This window comes from Canis aureus, chromosome 8, assembly GCF_053574225.1.
Source record: "Canis aureus isolate CA01 chromosome 8, VMU_Caureus_v.1.0, whole genome shotgun sequence".
Classification (NCBI taxonomy): domain Eukaryota; kingdom Metazoa; phylum Chordata; class Mammalia; order Carnivora; family Canidae; genus Canis; species Canis aureus.
In genome coordinates, this window is record NC_135618.1 from 45,886,096 (window position 1) to 45,907,740 (window position 21,645).

General features: G+C 49.9%; 2 protein-coding genes across 2 annotated transcripts in view; one reads left to right on the forward strand and one right to left on the reverse strand.

Annotated features, from left to right (window-relative positions):
* The window catches only part of NUBP1 (NUBP iron-sulfur cluster assembly factor 1, cytosolic), a 21,501-nt gene extending 4,186 nt beyond the window's left edge, over window positions 1-17,315 (forward strand). The window contains exons 4-11 of the mRNA XM_077906618.1: window positions 5,343-5,411; window positions 7,925-7,957; window positions 8,558-8,648; window positions 9,276-9,430; window positions 12,064-12,174; window positions 12,443-12,545; window positions 15,520-15,603; window positions 16,133-17,315. Of these exons, the coding sequence (XP_077762744.1) occupies window positions 5,343-5,411; window positions 7,925-7,957; window positions 8,558-8,648; window positions 9,276-9,430; window positions 12,064-12,174; window positions 12,443-12,545; window positions 15,520-15,603; window positions 16,133-16,191 (705 nt within the window). The 3' untranslated portion in view covers window positions 16,192-17,315. The remainder of the gene's footprint in view (window positions 1-5,342; window positions 5,412-7,924; window positions 7,958-8,557; window positions 8,649-9,275; window positions 9,431-12,063; window positions 12,175-12,442; window positions 12,546-15,519; window positions 15,604-16,132) is intronic.
* Window positions 16,290-21,645, reverse strand: part of TVP23A (trans-golgi network vesicle protein 23 homolog A) — a 30,731-nt gene continuing 25,375 nt past the window's right edge. The window contains exons 3-8 of the mRNA XM_077906619.1: window positions 19,893-20,037; window positions 19,325-19,414; window positions 18,968-19,096; window positions 17,786-17,914; window positions 17,017-17,076; window positions 16,290-16,493 (exon numbers count right to left, since the gene is read on the reverse strand). Coding sequence (XP_077762745.1) covers window positions 17,017-17,076; window positions 17,786-17,914; window positions 18,968-19,096; window positions 19,325-19,414; window positions 19,893-20,037 — 553 coding nt within the window. The 3' untranslated portion in view covers window positions 16,290-16,493. The remainder of the gene's footprint in view (window positions 16,494-17,016; window positions 17,077-17,785; window positions 17,915-18,967; window positions 19,097-19,324; window positions 19,415-19,892; window positions 20,038-21,645) is intronic.

Sequence of the window (21,645 nt, forward strand, 5' to 3'; positions counted from 1 at the left end):
TGTGGGTGCCCTGGGTTAGAGAGCGTACTGTTCTCAGGATGGGAATTGCCAATTAACTGCCCTCTCCCTTCTCAGGACACTGTTCATGTTTCCTTTCCAGGAAAGCAGTTGTTTTGTTCATATTGAAAGCTGTGTCTCCCCATTTCAATTCTTCCCATGGTCTTCATGCCTTCTTCATACATTGACTTATTTCTCAGTATTTGTTTTCTCTTCATGCATTTTGAATGAATGAATTTTATATATGAGGGCTGACTTTCAGTTCAGATTTCTCTTCTAGCAGATAAATAGCTTTTCCCCTTTGACTTAAAAAAAAAAAAAAAAAAAACCAGTAGGGGTTTAGAGGTACATTTAATCTAATGTTGAAATTTCAAAACTGCCACACATTGTCCTTTCTATTTTAAAACTCTAAAAGCTGGTTAAATTTCAGTGTTGTGTGCTCATAGTAGATAAGCCATCCTATGTAAGCATGAAATCGTACTGTAAGACCTTAACATAAGACTTTATTTTCTCTGCAAAAAAAGTCAGCTACAGTGGACCCACCATTCTGACATGTGCACAGTACACACACAGGCGCTGAGACACCACCCAGTCCCCAAGGACTCCAGGAATACAGTTTTCAAATCACTGGATTAAGAAATTAGAGTTTGCTTCAGGGGTGGGCAAACTTGTTGTGTAAAGAGTCAGATGGTGAGTATTTTAGATTTTGTGGGCCATATGGTTCCTATAGCACCTGTCCAGTCCTGCCCTGACACACAAAAGCAGCCATAGACTATCTGTAAACAAACTTGGCTGTGTTTTAACACAATTTTATTGTCACTGATACTTGGATTTCATATAATGTTTATGTCATGAAATAGAGTTTTTTTAATTCCACCCCCATCCCCAGCCTTCTAAAAGTGTAATAACTGTTCTTACCTTGTGGGCTGTACAAAAACAGGTAGCAGGCTGCGATTGGCTCCAGGAGCACTGGTGCTTGCTGGGAGAGTGCGTCTTTGGAGGAAGATTGAAAGTCTGGGCCAGCCTGGCCTTCTCGGGAGTGAGGAGGGTGGACTTGGTGAACTCAGTGCTCCTCGCACTTACCCAGGCTCTCCATTCTGCCTTATTCCTCCTTTCTGTTCCGATCATTTTCTTTTCTTTCTTTTTTTTTTTTTTAAGATTTTATTTATTCATGAGAGAGAACAGAGAGAGAGAGAGAGATGGGGGGCGGGGGGGGGGGCGGGCAGAGGCAAAGACACAGGCAGAGGAAGAAGCAGGCCCCATGCAGGGAGCCCGACGTGGGACTCGATCCCGGGTCTCCAGGATCAGGCCCTGGGCTGAAGGCGGTGCTAAACTGCTGAGCCACCCAGGCTGCCCAGTTCTGATCATTTTCTAATGGTGGAGCTGTTTGTGCTGGCCTGCCAGTCGCTGAGGTGGGCTTCTCTGGAATCTGGCCTCCACCATCCCAAGATGTGCTCTAGGGATGTGGGACCAGGGAGAGATGACTGGGCTTGGAAAGGAGGTGCCTGGACTGTGAGGGGGACCGATAGGGTATGTGTATGTGGCTCCTCCAGTGAAGAGGGCTGAGGATGAGGCTGAGCCAGACCGGGGGAGGCTTTGAATGACCTGCTAGGACATTTGGCAAGCAAAGAGGCAGGGTTTGAGTGTTGCTTTAGGAGCATTGCAAGGATAGTCAGCCGAGTGTGTGATTTGGATATCATCGGAGGGTACAGGAAGCCGGATGGGAATTGGTATTCTCCTCTCCGTGAGCAGCCACGAGGATCCAGATCAGGGAACAAATGAGGGCAGAGTCAGGGAGGTAGAAGAAGCAGGGCCTCAGCACTTTGGAGCAGAGGGGCAAGTCAGAATTCTGAGCATTTGGGGCATGGTGGCCAGGAGTACAGGCTCTGCAGTCTGCCCAGGTTCACATCCCGCTTTGCCCACGCCACCTCTCTGACCTTGGGCAGGTTACCAGGCTCTCTGCCTCGGTTTTCCTTGTAAAATGAGAGTCCGGAGCGAATGAGATAACGCACAGTAAATGTCCATGACGGCAATCAGTATTACTTTATCCACTGCCTGGAATGTGGGGGAAAGGCACTGATGATTTCTGCTTTGGCACCAAGTTTGTAGCCTACCCCCACCAAATACAGTGCTGAGTAGGTTCAGAATCCATTTGTTGATTTATTCTTCTGTTAATCAACAATCTCCTGCCATCTGAGGGTCAAATTTGTATTGGCCAATTGGTTGGCCAAAAACTGATTATTTCTAAGAGAGTATCCGTATCATCCAGAATGCTCTTTGCTGGGATCCCTGGGTGGCGCAGCGGTTTAGCGCCTGCCTTTGGCCCAGGGCGCGATCCTGGAGACCCGGGATCGAATCCCACGTCGGGCTCCCGGTGCATGGAGCCTGCTTCTCCCTCTGCCTGTGTCTCTGCCTCTCTCTCTCTCTCTCTCACTGTGTGCCTATCATAAATAAAATAAAAAAATAAATAAATAAAAAAATTAAAAAAAAAGAATGCTCTTTGCTTTTAGAAGCTATCAGGCATGTGTGTGTACGTACGCGCACAATAATTTTTTTTATTTAAAATCAGATGATTAACATGGTGTAGTATTACTTTCAGGGTAGAATGTAGTGATTCAATTTTTTTTTTTTTTTTATAGTCACACACAGAGAGAGAGAGAGAGAGAGGCAGAGACACAGGCAGAGGGAGAAGCAGGCTCCATGTACCGGGAGCCCGACATGGGATTCGATCCCGGGTCTCCAGGATCTTGCCCTGGGCCAAAGGCAGGCGCTAAACCGCTGCGCCACCCAGGGATCCCCTGATTCATTGTTAATAGTGCTCATTACGTGAAGTGCCTTACATGCCCATCACCCACTTAGTCCATCCCCCGCACCCGCTTCCCCTCCAGCAGCCCTCAGTTTCTTTCTTAGAGTTACGAGTCTCTAATGGTTTGTCTCCATCTCTGATTTCATCTTATTTTTCCCTCCTTTCTCCCATGTTCATCTATTTTGTATCTTAACTCTCTGAAGATGGGCTTTAACCAGGCCAGATACAAGTACGTACTTGGAAATAGAGAATTGTTTGCATATTATGGTGCTTCTGTATAATTCTGCTCTGAAGTAGTTTGCCCGGACTTTGCAACTGACGGAAAATGCTCCATCCAGTGTGAAAATATGGCAAAGTAAGCTGGTTTTCTTTATGCAACAATAGCTTAGCTTACAAAAAAAAAAAATCTGTACTTAGGAAAGTGTATTTCCCCACAAGTCCTACTCATGACTGAGACTGCCGCTGTATCCAGAGGGTGCTGGATGTTGACAGATCGTAGACTCCATCTGCCTGGTTGATTAATCTCAGCGCACATTCCTCCCTTCCCTAAATTCAGAGGGGAAACACCCAATCCCTTTTCTGTCTGGTGGAAGCTCATCCCTCTCAGCAGGACTGTTCTATGTTAGTGTTCAAGGCAGACAGGCGTCCGGTAGCTTATAGCAAAGGCCCATGAGCCAAGAGGGAGCAGAATTGGGAACCATTCCCCCCCCCCCCCCCCCGACTAATCACAGGCCAGCCAGGGATGTGTGAGTTGTGGTGAAGGGAGCAGGAGGAGCCTTGGTGGTTGTACCTGAGCTGAGGGACACCAAAGACTATAGCATTAACAGGTCCACCTTGGGGCTTCCAGGCTGGAGTGTTTGAGGCTCCTGTGGCTTGTAGACTTTGGAGCTGGAAGGGGCCTGATGATTTGCACACTTGTTTCACAGATCAGAAGCTCCAACAAAAACATTTTGTAAGAGGTGACACAGCCATTTTAGTGCCAAGAATCAGGACTAGAGCCCACCTTCCATGACCTCTTAAGGGGATGTTTGGGGGTGCTGAGTATGGGAAAGGTCTGGATCCCGACAGCACTCTGCACTACCAGTCTGTGGCTGGAAGAGAGCTGTGGCAAAACCTATTTGTCTCATCAGGTTTCTAGCACCTTCCACAGAGGCCCTGGTTAAGATTTACCCAGGCACTTTGCTCTCTGCTCAGGTTCTCTGGCCTGAGCAGAAAGGGAATCCGTTGGATAGATTTAGGGTAGTGACAGGTTCAGCAGGAAGTCTGCAAAAGACAGGACACGGGGCCCCTCGGAGGTCTGCATAGCGGGGACATGTCACAACTTCTTTGAGTACCACCCCAGGAGTGAATGCCCGTGATTTGTTTCCGCATCCTCACATCCTTCCACTCCATATTCACCTACTTGGTTGTGGGGAGCATAGTTCCTTGAAATGTTAAATTGTTCCTGAAAGCAAGGGCAGAGACTGAGTGGCTAGAAACTGGGAGTCCCGTTCGTCTGTTAGGGTCGCGGTGAGGCTGTGGTTTCCTAAGTCTGGAGGCTCTGAGGTAGAATGTCTGCAGTCATTTATGCACTCGGTCCTTCTTTGTCTGTAGGTGAAGGCAGGCAGGTCGTCAGCCCAAGCATCGCTCTGTTGCTTCTTCAGTTGGTCCAGCAGAGGGCAGGGGAGGCAAGCGGCTGATAGGAGAATGAAGAGTCTTCCTGATTACAGAGTGAAAAAGCGGAGGTGGGGCTTTGCTGGGAGCAAAGAAACTAATTTAGGGCAAGTTAAAAAGTTACCCAGTGGTGTTGTACTTTAGATGCTTGATATTTGAGCTTTCAAGATGAATATTAACTCTGCTGTTCAGACTGTCTCAGATCTTCTCGTTTCTCACACCCAGAAAACAGCGTGTCTGGGGTGAAAGTCTTCCGAGGTTGCATATTCACTAGCAAAGAGCTTTTCTAGACTTCCTTCTTATTTTCAGTTTTATTTTAGAAGTTGAGGTTAAGCCATCCTTCACCTTCAGGATCACAAGACAGTGGGGCTCGGTGAGAGCTCAGCATGAGGCTCTACTCTGGCCCTCCTCTCCAGGCCCCCTGGGGTAGCAGAAAGAGCCCCGGTGTTGGGAATCACCAGACCTCAGGTTAGTCGTAGCTCTGCTGCTTGCTTTTACTGAGCAAGTCACTGGGCCTCTCCGGACCTCCATGTCCTCTTCTGTAAAGCAGGGATAATGATACTCACTCCTTAGGCACATGGTAAATGCTGAGTGTATGGTGCTTGGGCCTGACACTGGGCCCAGAAGATCACCCTGGAGTTAGGCGCCAGACTTGGGGGATGGGTGTGGAAGTCAGTGATGTGTGGACGTGCTTTGCCAAGCTCTCTCTACGAGTTCTAGACTGTGTGTCTGTGGCCTGGAAGATGAAAGTTGGAACTCCCCCGAGATTCCTTTCCATTTCCCCATCCTCCTTTCAAACTCAAACCCTCTCCCCCTCCCAGTTGTGCACATCTGGAACATGGTATATTCTGTTGCATCACTGCTTTGGTCTCTTCTTGTTTCCCAGGTTGCTCTTCTGGACATTGATATATGTGGGCCATCGATTCCCAAGATAATGGGCTTGGAAGGAGAACAGGTAATAACTATAGTACGAACCTCAGGAAAGTATCCTCACAACAAACCAGAGCACCGAACTGCTAATCCCAAACCAAGGGGTCAGCAGAGCCATGTGTTTTTAGGCGGCCATGCTAAGAGCAGCTCGGTGTTCCTAGCCTGCCGGCCTCAACAACAACTGTGAGCTTTGGGGTTTGGAACCATATATAAAGTTCACCCACACCACTTGAGAAGCATTTGTTTCAGTGCCTTCTTAGAGGGGAAGGGAAACAGCAAGCGAAATGCAGAAGTAGGACACAGAGACTTCACACTGCTGGGAAAGCCAGACCAGTCTGTGCTTGGTTCTGTACCCTGGAAACAAGGGAATGTTTTTGCCCTTGTTGTCACCCCTGGGGAACTGAGACTATGAGGTGGGAGAGTGATGTGGGGTGGGGGACAGGCCGTGGCACCACCGCAGTCCATGCAGGTACTGGTCACTCCCTCTGGGTTGTAGGGAGCAGTCCCAGAAAGGGTCCCTCTTAAAGGCAGTGCACTGAAATGGGGCTGGGCGGGGGGTAGGGGGGTGCTTGGATGTTTCAGGATGTCGGATGGGTTCATTCTTTATGTGACGGTTGGGTGCTAGGATACAGTGGTGAGCAAGACAAATAAAGCCCCCAGCCCTGATGGAAAGGGGCAGCTGATAGATAGAAAATGAAAGCTGGGTAAGGGGATGGGGTGAGCAAGGGTGTGGTCAAGGGCACCCCTCTATGGAAAGCTAGCAAAGAGCCTTATGGGCCAAGGGAGCAAATGCAGGAGTCCTGAGGCATGAGTGTCTGCAGCAGGATGACCGGTGTTAGAGGGACAAGGGGAGGGTAGCTGGACAGTGGCCTGAGGCACACAGGCCAGGCCTGTGGACTCTGCTCAGGGCTTGGGCTAGGCTGCCGAGGGTGCTGGAAAGGGGTGATTCCATCCAGGGTGGAGGCAGAGCTGCACTATCCAACGTCTGTGCCCACGTGCCCATCAGTAACACTTTGTAGTACTCACCCACAGTATGGCTGTGTGTTTGTTTACTTATGAGTTATATACATCTAGCACTGACTGTACCGGTACATGAGTGTTTGATAAACACTGATATTTTCACTATGGTGTTGAATGGTGAGATAAAACAAGTCCCACTATTTTCTCCTATGCTGCGGGTCATTTCGTTTATTCCTCTTTTAAGCCTGTCACCATGGAGAATGAGTTTTAAATAGGAATGAAGAGTGATAGTTGTTTTTATTTTTTATTTTTATTTTTAAAATATTAGAGAGGGCCAGAGATAGAGCACGAACAGGAAAGAGAGGGAGAAGCAGGCTCCTCGCTGAGCAGAGAGACCAACATAGGGCTTAGGACCCCAGGATTATGACCTGCGCCTAAGGCAGACACTTAACTGAGCCACCCAGATGCCCCTTTTTTTAAAATTAAGACCTGGGTGAACTAGGTGCAGAGAATGATTGCTTGGGTGATGAGCAGGGACTCAATGTATGGAATTGTTGAATCATTATATGGTACCCCCCAAAACTGATAACAATGTTGCACGTTAACTGTACTGAAATTTAAAAAGGACACAAAAATTAAAAAAGACCTTAAAGCCAGTCACCCAAGATAATGTATTACAGGGTTGCATTTCTGTGAAGTGTCCAGAACAGGCACATCTGCGGAGGCAGAGAGGAGATGGGGGTCGCCTAGGATTGAGGTGGCATGCACGTGGGGGTGAAGGATTGGATGTGACCGTCACAGGGTGTAGGGTATCGTCTCGGAGTGATGAAAATAACTGACTGGTGCCCAACTCTGGGAATATTCTGAAAGCCACTGAATTGTACACTTTGAGCAGGAGACTGGTGTGGTATGTGAATTAGCTCTCCCTAGAGCTGTTAGAGAGGTAAGACTTCTTCAAGAAAATGGGCCTTCTGTCTTGGCTCCTAGGTTGCCCTAAAGCCCAACTGCTGAGACTCATGTGTAGTTGGAAGTTGAGTCAGTTCTAGTTTCACGATGAAGAGGCGGTGCGGAGTTGAACGCCGGCTGTTAATACCTACTGAAGGAGAGTGTGAATCTTGAAGTGGCCCCACCCTTCCTGTTGGCCCCCTCCTCCCAGGGGTGCAGCAGACCAGCACTGAGGCACTGACGCTCAGGCCACAGGCGGGGCAGGTCCTGGGCTGCCCATCTCACTGAAGCAAACACCCTCACTCCCAGATTTGGCAGAGGCAGCCTTGCCCACACCACAACCACCTGCGTTGCCCCAGCCACCCCCAACTGGTTCTTGTCCTATTTGTAAAATACCTTAGACCCCAAATTATGTTTGAATTCAGCCAAGTTTACCTCCTGACTAGATCTCTAAGCAGAGTTTCAGAACATTCCAACGTGTGTGTTTGGGGGGGGGGGTTCTGTTACCCGCTGCCTCTCCCCCAGCTGCTCACTCTAATGAGAATTGAGTGGGAGCTTTAAAGACAACGAACTGTAGTATGCCCAGAGTGCAGAATTTCTTACCGGTGAACGTCGATGTTTATGTTCATGCAGGTTCACCAGAGCGGCTCGGGCTGGTCTCCAGTGGTGAGTTTTTACACCTTTGTCTTATTTGCCGGGTACTGTATTCCGGGTCCTGGTTTCAGAACGGCTATGGTTTGGGCGGGCAGCACTTTCCTCAACCCAGCTGTCTATCAGTTAAAAAGTAACAATCAGCATGCCCTTTAGACATAGGGAGCACAGGTAATGTCAGGGATTGGCACACTGTGTCTGTAAAGGGTCAGACAGTACATATTTTCAGTCTGTGGGCCATACACTGTCCAGCATTGTAGCATGAGGGTCATAATGTGCAAGCGAATGACCATGTATTCCAAGAAAACTTGATGGACAATGCCAGAAGGTGGGCCAGATTTGGCCCTGGAGGCTGCGGTTTGCCAGCCCAGGCGAGGGTAGCTAAGGACATACTTCTGCTGTGGTTTCTGCACTCTAGCACACGGCCCCAGGGGGCCTCGTTCAGGTCCCCCTGTATGATAACCCTTCCTCTCCCAAAATGATTTGTGAATTCAAAGAATGAATAGACCCAAGATCACATGATCATTTTGTTCTCAAAATGCCTTCAGCTCTGATAAACGACAAGGAAGTGACCTGTGCTGTGGTTTTAAGTGTTCTTTGCTTCATCCTCTCCAGTTCGTGGAAGACAATCTGGGGGTGATGTCGGTTGGTTTCTTGCTCAGCAGTCCTGATGATGCCGTTATCTGGAGGGGACCAAAGAAAAATGGTTTGCCACCCTGCTTTCTCTCCGTGAGCATGATCTTCCAAGAGCAGAACTACTTCAGGTTTCCTTTGCAGCCTGTCCCATCAGCATGGCAGCAGTCCTCTGCTGGGCTTTGCAGAGGATCATGGTTAAGCATCCGGTTGCCTCTGTCTTTGCTTGTTGAAGAGAGCTAGTAGAGATACCTGTTTTTGTTTTATAATTTATAATGTCTACTATGAGTTTCTCTGTCTTTAAAGCCTATGTGACATTGGAATTGTTTTTACTCTAGTTTTATAGTAGCTTATTTAGGTCCAAGATGTGAGTGAGGTGAAATCCTAGCAGGTTGATTGGGCCCAGAGCTTAAAATAACAATGCAGAAGTGTCATTTGTAAGGCAGGGCTTCTCAGCCTTTGCAGTGTTGCCATTTGGGGCCAGATAATTCTTTGTTAGGGGAGGGGTGGGCTGTGCTCTACACTTGCAGAAGGTTAGAGCACCCCGGGCTTCTACCCACTGGATGCCAGTAGTTCCCCGCACCCCAGTCATGACAACCAGACAGGTCAAGTGTACGTGAAGATCATAAAGTGCCTCTGTAGAGTTGTAAGTACAGAAAAGAGAGAAAAGGCATCACTGGCTCGCCCTCTCTCTCCTTAGGCATGATCAAGCAGTTCCTTCGTGACGTGGACTGGGGAGAGGTTGACTACCTCATCGTGGACACTCCTCCTGGCACGTCGGATGAACATCTCTCGGCTGTCCAGTACCTGTCGTCGACACACATCGATGGGGCGGTGATCATCACCACTCCCCAGGTGAGTGAGTGCCCCAGTAGAGCTGGCTTTGAACTCTGCTGTGTTGGGAGCTTCTTTCTCATATGGCTTTGAGACCCTTTTCTGGAAGTAGCTCCCCAGAACACATGCTCCAACAGCCCTCAGGGTGGATCTACAAAAACTTTGTTAGAAGTTTTATCTTAGGTATTTGCTGTTAACAAGTAGGCATTCCACGGTTATGTATGTGCACAGATCAAAGCAGTAGTGGCTCAGAATTGCCCTTCACATTTCCTTCACTCAGCCGGCAAGACCACTGGTGCCATTCAGTTCGGCTTGTCCCTCGTGGTCCTGTCACCTCTGTTGTGCTCATGCTTCAGTCCTCATAACCCGCAGTGCTGCTTCTGTGCACCTTTCCCACCAACTCCCAAGACCGCCTGGTTTTCTGTAGAGCCACCCTGGGGTGTATTCTAGATAAGCTGCTGTGGTCCTTGCTGCTGCTTTAGCAACACCCAGCTCTTGTTCCAGGCCCATAGAGGCCATACTGAACCCAAACTGAGAGTGCGCGGTAGTGTCATCCTGAGTGAATCCAGCAGTGAATAGACGCAGTCTGGTCTGCGATGTGCTTTATTATTGTTGCCAAGAAACCAGCAGATTATTCTGCTCAGCTGTACCTTTTGTCGTGATCTTCTTCTCCAATCCTAAGGAAGCACACCAAAGGAGGCCTCAGTCTGTGAATCAGTATCTCCTCATGCTTCACCAAACCTTCACAGAGCAGCACCTATCTGTGGCTCTGTGCCAGGCATCAGGGAGGAAATAGGCCTGTCCTCCCTCATGGCCGGTATGATTCACTGAGGAATGTGGGTACCGGACACTGCACACATGCAGTGCTCCAAAAGCAGTGTGACAGGCCCCACGGGCCATGTGAAGATGCCTGGGTCGGGGAGTGGTAGGACGGGATGCGTGTGTGAGATGTCTGGTGCCCCGTGGAGGGTGTCTTGGAGGCACGTGGAAGAGCAGGATGCCGCATAAGTGGTAGGGCCAGAGGTAGGGAACACCTGGCCCAGGGAGTGGCAGATGGATTTGTCTTTGATAATGCTTTTGAATTTTTACAGTGTTTGGGCCCCACTCTAGACCAGCAGAACTGTCAAGGGTGAGTCTCAGACGAGTTACCCAAAAGGAAAGATCTTTTTGGAATAGAGCACTGTGCTGTGCGATGTTGATAGTGGGGACGTTTCATGGGTGTAGGGGCAAGGGACATATGGGAACTCTTTCTGCCCAGTTTTGCTTTGAACATAAAACCATTTCTCAAGATGGCCTGTCCAAAGCCACATTTACTGTGAAAAAAGGGTGTGGTGCCCCCCTTGGGCTCAAGAAGAGGGAAACAGATGGAGCAGATGCTGGCCCTTCTCCAGGAAGCCATGGGAGGACGTTCCACCCTTTGTGTGGAACGTTTATGGAGAGTGTGACTTAACACGAGGGTCACCCACCTTCTCAGAGCCTTTCACAGCCACTTGCACAAGCAGATGACTCTTTTGGGGGTCCTTTTTGACAAAGCAGGGCCACCAAGGAGAGAACCACAGTGGTGCAAGGAGCACGGAGACTAATACCAGTTTATACTGGTTTTCTTTCTAGCTAAATGCCTTTTTGTCTGTACCTCAATCTCAGGGATGAAGAACCAAATGTGTGCCTGGGGAGAAATAGGTGTCTCGAAGCCTTGAACCTTTGGGAACGCAGAAGCGTTAGAGCCACAGAGGGTAGAGTGCGGCCACACTTGACAACAGCAAGCGAGGAATAATGTGTCCGTGATAACCGTGACCTGGGGGGCATAGAGAGGGTGCCAAGCCTGGATGTCACACTCTATGTATCACTGTAAAAGAAGCTTTTAGAGTTCAGAAGTGAATTTGATCTAACTAGACTATTCCTCATTTTCTTCTTGTCTATAAAGTTGTTTGTGCTCATAATCTAGATCAGAGGTTAGCAAACTTTTTCTATAAAGGGCTGGATAGTAAATATTTGTGGACCACATGGCCTGTCACAGCCACTCATTTGTACCATTGTAGGATGAAAGCAGCCAGTGATAATATGTAGAGGAACATATGTGGCTATGTCCAGTTTATTTAGAAAAACAGGGGTGCCTGAGCGGCTCAGTTAAGTGTCCAACTCTAGGTTTTGGTTCAGGTGGTGAGATCAAGCCCCACGTCCGTTTCCATGCTGGGTGTAGAGTCTGCTTGAGATTCTTTCCCTCCCCCCATCCCACCCCCTTTTTCTCTCTTGAATAAATCTTAAAAAAAAAAAAAAAAAAAAAAAAAAAAAGCCAGACATTGAGACTGGCTCACAGGCCACACTTTGCTGTTCCCCTAACCTAGAAAATAGTGCAGTTTGGCTTGGTGTAGTATATCAATGAGAAAAATAGAACATGAGGATATCATAAAAGGTCCTTTTTGTGCATTTGTTTTCTGTTGATATTTGGCTGTTCACATTTATCCTTTTGAGGTTTGGCGGGGAATAGCAGCTAGCATAGGGCTTAGTGCATGGTTGACACTAACGAGATACTTACTGAATACTCTGTAAGGTTTCATGGTGGTCAACCCACTACATTGCACCAACCGTCCCTGCAAGCACGCCAACTTTTTTCTTATGCTTTGACTTTGAAATGGTGTTTTGAACCTTGATAGGAGGTGTCCCTCCAAGATGTCCGGAAAGAAATCAACTTCTGCCACAAGGTGAAGCTGCCCATCATCGGAGTGGTGGAGAACATGAGTGGCTTCATCTGCCCCAAGTGCAAGGTGGGGGCACATCGGCCGATGGCTTGGCTAAGCAGTCCCTTCTGAGGAGGAGGAAAGCCTGGGGAGGGGTCTCTGACATGGTTTATGCTTTTCCTTGTCACTTTGGAAAGTAGAGTCACAATCTCTATTGCTGATTTAATGAGAATTCTTCTAGTGGTTAATGTTTCACATTCAGACAGCCATTTTTTTTTTAAGTTGTTTTAAAGTGTCCATTTCTAGTGATTCTGAAACAAAATCCTAATTCTTCCCTTTTTAACTTACCTCACAGAAGGAATCTCAGATATTCCCACCAACGACAGGGGGTGCAGAAGTCATGTGCCAGAATCTGAAGATCCCGCTCCTTGGAAAAGTGCCTCTGGATCCACACATAGGTGGGTGAGTCTAAATGCCGTCCTGACCCTCCATTGCCAGATGGGGCCTTTACACCCTGCTCACTCCACACAGGCATGACTAGGCAGTGGGGGCAGCAGACGCAGAGCCCACCCTCAGGAGCTCAGCTCCGGTCTAGGGACACAGGCATGTCACTGTGGGAGTGAGCAGACTGCATATGAAGGGTGTGGTTGGGTGAGGCGTGGAGGGTGGGGTGAGGACTGGTCAGGGAGGTGCTGGGAGGCCCCAGAAAAGGAATCCACCAAGTAGAGAGGACAAGACAGGGAAATGCCATGGGTGTGTGCTGGGGTCCTGTCTCAGACAGGAATTAGGTTCTGAGGTGAAAGGCATGAATCAGAATTAGCCTTGAAAACCCCTTACGAAGACCGGCCTGCCTCCTGGGAGGTCCAGCACAGCGTGGACGGCCCCGTCTCTCGGCATTAGATGAGGGCGTTGGCCTGCCTACAGGGGCCCCGTGCATGAAAAATGTTTCACCCTTTTCATCCCAGAGTCCTCTGGGTCCCTTCCATGAGCAGCAGCAAGACTGACGGAGTGGGTGGGGTGGTGGACCCCATCCCCATCCTGCACTCACTCTAGAGTGTTAGCTTGCTGAGCACCATGATCGGGAGGGCCACTCACATTCTTCAAATTATACTTGCCTCCAAATGTTTGTTTCCCTGAGGTAGAGTCAAACTTGCTTAAGTTAGCTGAGCCTGTGACGTGAGGAAGTGGTAGGGCGGTTGCGTCAGCAGAGGGGCCTGGGCCAAAGGAAGCCTGGGGAGAAGGCGGGAAAGCAGGCTGGAACCCAGATGTGGACGGCTCTGCAGCCAGGCCCGAGAGCTGGGCCTTCAGGGTGAGGAAATGAGAACCTGAGACTGAGAGGGAGGCCTTCAGGCGTCCCTGTAGGGGAGTGTGGGGAGGAGATTAGGGCTTGCCCAGACCTGGAGATGAGACACACAGCAGTGGGAAGGGGACACGATTTGATGCTTGGGGAGAAAGGTGGCAGATGTCTGCCTGCTCTAGAAGATGGGGACAGCCCTCAGAAGCTGTGACCGTTGGTGGGGGGGCAGTGTTGTTGAGGAGAGCAGGTTCCCTCGCATGTTGGGTCTAGAGGAGCCTTCGGTTGGTCAGCAGGCTCAGGGACATTGTGGGACGTGCCTATTCAGGCGAGATTGCTGGGGGTGTACAGAGTGGAGGAGCCAAGAGTGGGGTGGGAGGGCACAGCCTTGAGGGGCTGCTCGGGGACTGATGGCTGCTCTGAGAAGCCTGGCACCTAAGTGCATATCCGGAGAACCTTCCTCGCGTATTCTCCGGCCCTGAAACACCACTTTGCTCTGTGTTTTCCCCCATGAAACATGGAAAACTCCAGCTGCTGCTTTAGCGAGTATGCAAACACCCAGGAAGATGAATCTGTTTGCACTGACCAGACGTGGTGCCAAGTTTCCCCACCTTAACCCTCCAGGTCTAAGAGTGTCTCCTGCTCAGAGGCCCCTCGAGGCAGGTGGATGTAGGGATGAGTATGAGTGACTTGAGGCGGGTCATTGCCCGTCCTGGCTCACTCACTGCTGTCAGCCCCAGCATGTGCCACCACCTGAGTGTGGGCCCCGAGGAAAGGAGTGGTGGGCAGGAGATTAGGAGGATGCCTGGCAGAGAACGGGCAGGCAGCCTGCTGAGGCTGGGAGAGCCTCAGACCCCAATGCAGGACCCAACCCCCGAGAAGGCGAGGGGAAGGGAGGCATCTGCCCTCCTGCCTGGCTCCAGCTTCTGCCGAGCTTTTCTTTTTAGGGCCACTTTTCACAAAGCAGTGAAGTTCTGATTACTTGCCAGGAGCCAATAGCACAGCAGATGCCCTGAGGGCAGCTGCTACTCAGTCCCAAGCTCAGAGGATGAAGGGCCTTCTGGGGAGTGGGCCTGTGTGACAAGTTACATGGCCCTAGCCTCCCTTCTAGCTGAAAGCACAAGGCCCGTGGGCATCAGAGAAGGGTGGTTGGCGCTGTCCTGTACTGGAAAGCAGGACAAAACTGTGAGGTCACTGTGACAGGCCACCTCCCTCCCCCCCAGAGTTATTTTTGTCCAGCGAGAGCAAAGGCAGATCCCTGGGAATAGGACGGCGTGAGGGCACACATTTCAGCCTGTGCTGGGATCCCTGGCAGAAGGAGGTGCCATATCTCTGGCACTGTGCCAAGCCTGTGGACCCACCCGGCTGAGGCTCTGGGGTCGATGTCCAGCCTCAGAGCCCAGCTCTTCCACCGCTAGCTGGAGGCTCCAAGCCCTGATGGCCTCATCTGTAAGAGGGGGTGGTAACCGTGCCCCCTGCCCAGGGAGTGGCAAAGATGACAGGAGAGGAGACCCAGAAAACTGCAGAAACCAGCTCTTTGGACAGTAATGCCTGGTCACGGAGCACAGTGAGAGGGATGGAAGTTTTATTAAAATGGGGAGGGGGAGGGTCCCCCGGGGCAGGGAAGACTTGAACACTGTGAAAATTGTACCCAGTGGCTAGTATGTGACTCTTCTGGGACCTAGGACTTCCGGACCTGGTCCAGCACATTCCCAGGGTGGCTCGGGCTCATTTGGACTCCAGCTCTGCCAGCTCCTCCTCCTGGTTCCTTTCCTCCCTCAGTTTCCCTGGCTCCTGGGGCAGCTGGCCTTGCAGGGCCCAGCTGAGGTGGGGGAGCAGCGCCACTGACTTGCTTCTGCAGTCGTGCCGAGCAGGCGCACGGGGTCTGCCCAGGTTTGGGGGTGGGCAGAGCAGTGGAAGAGGGGCAAGGAGGACCTGCCTGGGCAGCCCCGAGGAGTGTAAATACACACGTTCCACATGTGTACTTATGCTCGCATTCATCTTGTGTGTTTCTCAGCTATACTCTCCACTGCAAGTGAGGTGGGCTCAGGGTCTTAACATCACAGGCCCGAGAGGGCCTCCAGTTCACCTTGCCACGGTTTTCTTCATGGATTTTTTTCTTTTCATTTCTCTTCAAGGTAAGAGTTGCGATAAAGGACAGTCTTTTCTGATTGACGCTCCGGATTCCCCAGCCACTTTAGCCTACAGAAGTATCATTCAAAGTACGTGTGTGCCTGAGTCCTGTGCTCTGCTGGGTGTGAACATCCCATTTAGAGCCATTTATGGGTCATTAGGGTCACTGCCACTCAGCCTTGAGTGGGGACAGTAGGGCTCGTGAGGGCTGGGATGACCCCTCAGCCTAGGAAGCCAGGTGTCCATGAGAAAGCTATTGAGAGGAGAAAGCACATGTGCAGCCTGAGTGTGCTGGTGAGTGGCCAGTGGAGGCCTGGACGTTAAGGCAGCTTCGGCAGGGGCAGTCATTAAAGCTGTCACGCGTTCCTTTTACCTAGGAGAAGGGCATCCAGGGCGGGGAATGGCATTCCCAGGCTCTTGATCTGTGGAATGGGCCCATGTAAGATCTCCAGCCACACACTTAGGACCGTGGACAAGCACTTTTGAGGAGTCAGCATTGGCAGAAACAGGACTGTTTTGGGAATTCAGCCATGCAGGGCTTCAGCCCTCACCAGCACAGGCAGGGCTGCCTGAGAGAGGGGCACCGCATCACCGCTTCTCTGTTGTCTCATGTTCCAGGAATCCAGGAGTTCTGTGGTCGCCATCTGCCAGAAGAAGGGCACCTCATCAGTTCCTGAAACATGAGAGTGTTCAGGACACGAGCCGACCCCGCAGCCCGGCCCAAGCAGCCTGGGGACACGGGCAGAAAGGGACCAGACGCTGGTAGGGCGTGAAGTCACTTTTTCAGAGACGCTTTAATTGTCGTGTTCATACACTGTCAGCATACATAAAGGCAAGAATAAAAACGTCTCAGGCCTCTCCCCTGAGGCCTACTTCCGGCAGGAAACCAACGGCTTATTGGTCAGGGAATTCTTCTCTGCTGAAGCTTATTTAAGAACAGAACCTCTTGCTTCAGCCACTGCAGGCTCAGAAGAGAAGCCTAAAAAAGAACCAGAGGGATGGATGTGTGGCTTCATTGCAAAATCCAGTCATGGTTTTAAATAACAGTCCAAACGCCATTGCTTCAGATTGAGAGGAAAAGTGAAAATAGTCCCAAAAAGCCCATAAATCACCCATGTAAACAGAATAGGGGTCTGTGCCCCGTGCAGTAATATATGTGCAATGTCCAGTAATTTCCAGTGTCCTCCAAGACCATTTATGGGGTATTTTTTTTTTTAATTACGTAAAAGTGAAGTAAATTCTAGAATTCTCCTCATTGCCGGGAGATGTGCAGGAACTGGCACCAATGAGGGAAGAGGTGATTCCCAAGTTCCAGCTCCCTCTGGGCAGCTGTGGAGAGTTGGGCAAATCCCGTTGTTCTCTCCCCCCATTCCTGCCCCGTCCCTCGTGCCTGCACACAGGGTGGAGTTTGCACCCCTTCCACGTGAGCCAAGGGAGGGGGCCATGGAGCCCTGGGATGACCCCCTACCCTGGCTGGCTCCCACCTCGATCTCACCTCTTACCTAATGCTTGTGAATCTCCAGCCCCTCCAGGCCAGGCTTCTGGAAGTCACCCGGGCCAGCCTGCAAGAAGATAAGTCCACTGTGGCTTTGTCCCCACACATGAGGGGCCTGATTCTGCTGATTCAAGAGCCAGAGCAAACCCACAACATAACCAAAAACCTGCAGGGCTCATTGCTCAATCAAGGTCTTGGCAGAAAGCAGCACTGTTCAAATTTTAAGACGGGTCAAACCATTTTAAGAGGAGCTGGTCAAATTTAAAAGATCTTATGCTTCTAGAAATATATGCTAGGTTAAAATTGTGTGTGTGTGGTACTTAATCCTGTAGTTTTAAAATCACTTAAAGCTAATAGTGGCAGTCACAAAAGGACCAGTACTGCAGGATTTGACTTCCGTGAAGTTCCCAAAGGAGTCAGGTTCAGAGAGCCAAATAGATGGTGGGAGGGGAGGCTGGGACTTACTGTGTCATGGGGACAGAACCTCAGTTTGGGGAGATGAGAAAGTTCTGGAGATGGATGGTGGTGATGGCTGCATGACAGTGCGAATGTACTTACCACCACTGATCTGTATGTTTAAAGTGGTAAGTTTTATGTTGTATAAATTTTATGCCCCGCCTCCATGGGCACATGCGTGTGCATGCACACACACACATACACAGAACACTGTGGCAGCCAACTTGACACGAAAACGGTTAAAACTGCATTTGCCACTAGGCCACCTGTGCTTCAAACATCGAGTGCAGGGGTCCAGGAGTAAGACTTCAGGAACTCACCGTCTGGAATACCGTCTGGGACAGAAAACTGGCTGTGACTTTGCTGAGGTCACTCTCACCTCCCATCTTACAGAGGATATAACCATACAGGTTAGCGGCTTGGAGAGAAATCCCAGCTATCACAAGGGCCTGCTCACAAAGCAAAAGTAGTTCTTGTAAGAGCATGTATGGGAATGTTCCTCTCGAACCACAGAAGTGGCTCTGGTCTGTACCTAGTAACAACCAGACGTTTTTTGAGAACTCACAAATCATGGACACCTTATCTAGCAACAACAAAAGACAGTGCCATTATCATCCCATTTTATAGGGAAGAAACTGAAACCCACAGAAACAAAAGTCTCAGAGCTGATGCATGGCTGGGCCAACAGCCAAACGCCAGAGTGCCCCCCACTTTTGATCTGGATGTTTTCTCACAGAAGGAGCCAGATCACAGCAATGAAATAGAATAATTAAAATAGGGGTGGCTGGCGGTTGAGCGTCAGACTCTTGGTCTCAGCTTAGTTCACGATCTCAGCATTGGGATCCATGCTGGCTGTGGAGCGTGCTAAAAAAAAAAAAAAAGCCTATAAAAACTTAAGAACTCTGAGGCTTGCTTTTAGGAAGAGTTCTAAAGTAGGATATCACATGGTTTTGCTTACAACTTCTCTCAGCATTATTCACAGGAGTCTGAAAGGTTCAACCAAATGTCTGTCAGTGGATGAACAGAAAAAAATGCAGCATGGCCCTACAATGGAATATTACGCAGCCACAAAAAGGAAAGAAGTCTTGATAAATGCTAGAACACAGATGACCCTTAGATAGACTACGTTAAGTGGAAGAAGGGTACAAACGCGTTATATAACTCCAGTTACAGAAAATGTTGGGAATAGGTAAGTGTTGAGACAGGAAGATGAGTGCCAGGCATGGAGGAAGAGGGGCACAGGGGAGGTGGAAATGGCTGGAAGGAGGGTACAGGGCTTCTTTTGGGAGTGCCAATAATATCCTAGGATGGGCTGTGGTGCTGACCGCACACACTTGTGAATATACTAGAAACCTGTTGCGTTGCATGCGCTGAATGGGTGGATTGTAGGGTCTGTGAAAGCTCAGCAAAGCTGTCGCAAATCAACAGCTAATAAAACCCACTTCTGCAATCCTGGTCTGTGCACATGGCAAAGCACTGTCCAAGTCAGAGTGCCACCTTACCAGCCACTTGAGCTTCAGGGAGAATAAGGTGCTGAAGAGGAACACGATCCAAATAAGCGGGCAGATGATGAGGCCGAGCCAGAAGATACGTGCTTCAGCCTCTGTGGCGGCAATGTGATTCGGAGAGGCCTGTTTGGGAGGAAGACTGCATTTTCAGAATGAGTGAAAATGGTTGCAAAGTCACTTGCGGTCCTCTTGGCTTCTCGTCCATGAACTTCTGCCACACGCTGGTGGCAGCGGCGTGCCTGCAGCGGTAGCTTCAGCACTGCCTGGGAACCCGATCTGCCCAAAGCCCACAAGGGACCTGTGCAGACTTCCCACAGCCTTTGCCTTGGTTCAACTCCTAATGGACAATACCTTTCTGGCTTCAAAAATCCAGTGGCTTTTCCCATCTTCATCGATCTGGTTCCACCAACGAAGGCCCACCATGAGTCTTCCCGTTACGTTCTGGGGGAAACGGACAGAAGGACTCTAAGCATGCCATAGGAAAAGAGTCATTGTCTTTTCACTGATGAACAAAGTAAAAGTCTCCAGTTGGTGTTGAACTTGCCCGGGGAGTGGGAGTGGGAGCAGAGGGGTCTGAGATGTGGTGGGTTCTCAAAGCCAGCTGGAGGCTTCTAATTTTTAACCAAGCTTACCTTAACAAGCAATTTCCCCGCTCTGCAACACGTTTTACAAAAAAATGCAAAGCCTACGGAGTTGCCACCCTCTTGAGATACATATTGGTGACAGTGGCAGTTGAGAACTGGACATTTTTTTCAACTCTGAAACAATGTATTTTTTCGTACTCTTAAGTATGTATCTGCTGTTTAAGCGAAAGCACCTCTTGGCCCAAACCAGCCACATTCATTGGTAACGTCAGTGACATTGAACTATGGCCCTCGTGTTTCAGGAGCGATGGCGTCACGAGCCAGGGGGGCCTTACCTTCACAGACCAGAAGTCAAAGGACAGGAGGAGGAGCACGGTGACAAAGCAGCCCACAAAGCTTCTGCTGAACCAGTCACAGCACACATACGTGACAATGGCACTCACTCGGAAAAACAGATGGAAAAAGGTGGCCAGTGGGTGCCTAGGAAAGAACCCAGAAGCCCCCTCACTGCAAAGGCCAAGAGGGCAATCCCCGAACTCACTGGGTGGGTTCTGACTTGTCACGTTTTCCCCAGTGCTTGTCAAGCCAAAGTCAGGCTGCAGCCCTGAGGACGTCAGCAAATCACAAGTTTTGAGCCACTCATTATTATACTAGAACCTTTCCCCTCTCGAAGAATCCAGTACTTTCCCCCAATTTGATTCCAAATATCATTTGTCCTCTTCGAAACACAGCCACCTTTGAAGTGAAACAGGACAGTGGTCACCTCCTTCCCACCTGGTAGTGATAAGGACCAACCAGTTCCCTAAAGGTAAAGGTTGGGCTGTTCCACCAGTTACTGAGCAGTTCACATGCAGCCCACGGGGTGCAGTCTCCTGTCACCAAGGAACACGTGTTCTGGATAGAGGGAAATCCTGACTCACCCCACACCAATTGCTTTAAAGGAAAAAAGTCTAGAAAGACCAAAGACTCAAAGTTAGCTCAAGAACGAAGACCACCCACCCATATCCAGTGCAGAGAGAACAAATGCCCACAGGGGTCAGGCAGGGGATGGTGGGTGACACGGACCAGGCCAAAGACATGGCATTGTGTTCCCCCCCACCCCCCCGCCTTTGGAATCCACCTCGGTGGAGCACAGGTAGAAACAAAGCTCGAGAAGGCAACAGTGCAAGCCAGGTGGTGAGAGGCAGTGAAAGCCCCACCTGGTGCTAGGGAGCAAGGGGCAGAAGGGCCTCCTCACCCAGTACTGGCAGATCCTTTAGTTTCACAAGGAGCCAGAAATTGAGAGTTGCGACAGGAAAATGTTTTTAAATGATGGCGGCTAAGAATGTTGAAATACAGCAGGCTGGGTCTCACGCTGGCCCACGAGCCTCCACCTGGGTGGTCAGAGAGAGAGCCAGCAGAGCCGGAGTTGCATCAGGGAGGCACCTGCTTGTTCTCGCAAGGAAGGACCATGCCAAGTAAGCAAACTGGGGGCTCATATGGAATTGTGCAGTTTCTGACTCTCAAGGGAACATGAACTTCCTCAGAAGCAGGATTTATAGTGACTTCTGCATTTTACTCCTGGTGTTCCAAAGGAAGGAGCAGTGCCCAAACCCTAGCTGTCCACCTCAAGGCTTCCCCTTTGTGCCTTCCAGATGCTGGCCTCTCCTGGCGGCCTGGGTGCAAGCCAGCCTGGGACATGTACCCGGCCCTGAAGAATCAGACGTGATCCCACACAGCCTCCACATCTGGAATGTTCCCAAAGATTAGAACCTTGGGTGTCTCTCGTATTTGTTTGTCTGTTATTACATTTTATTGCCTTTTTTTTTTTTTTTTTTTTTTGAGAAAGAGAACATGCAGTGGGGAGGAGGGTCAGAGGGGGAGAGAATCTCAAGCAGACTCCACATTGAGCACGGAGCCCAACTTGGCGCTTGATCCCACAACTTGGAGATCAAGACCTGAGCTGAAACCAAGAGTTGGATGTTCAACCGACTGAAGCCACCCAGGTGCCCCTTCTCTCCTACCCTTTAACCCTTAAATCTTCCTGAGGATCTTTTAACTAAATGTCTTAATACAATCTTGCCTCTTTGCCCTGAAGATAAGAGAGTC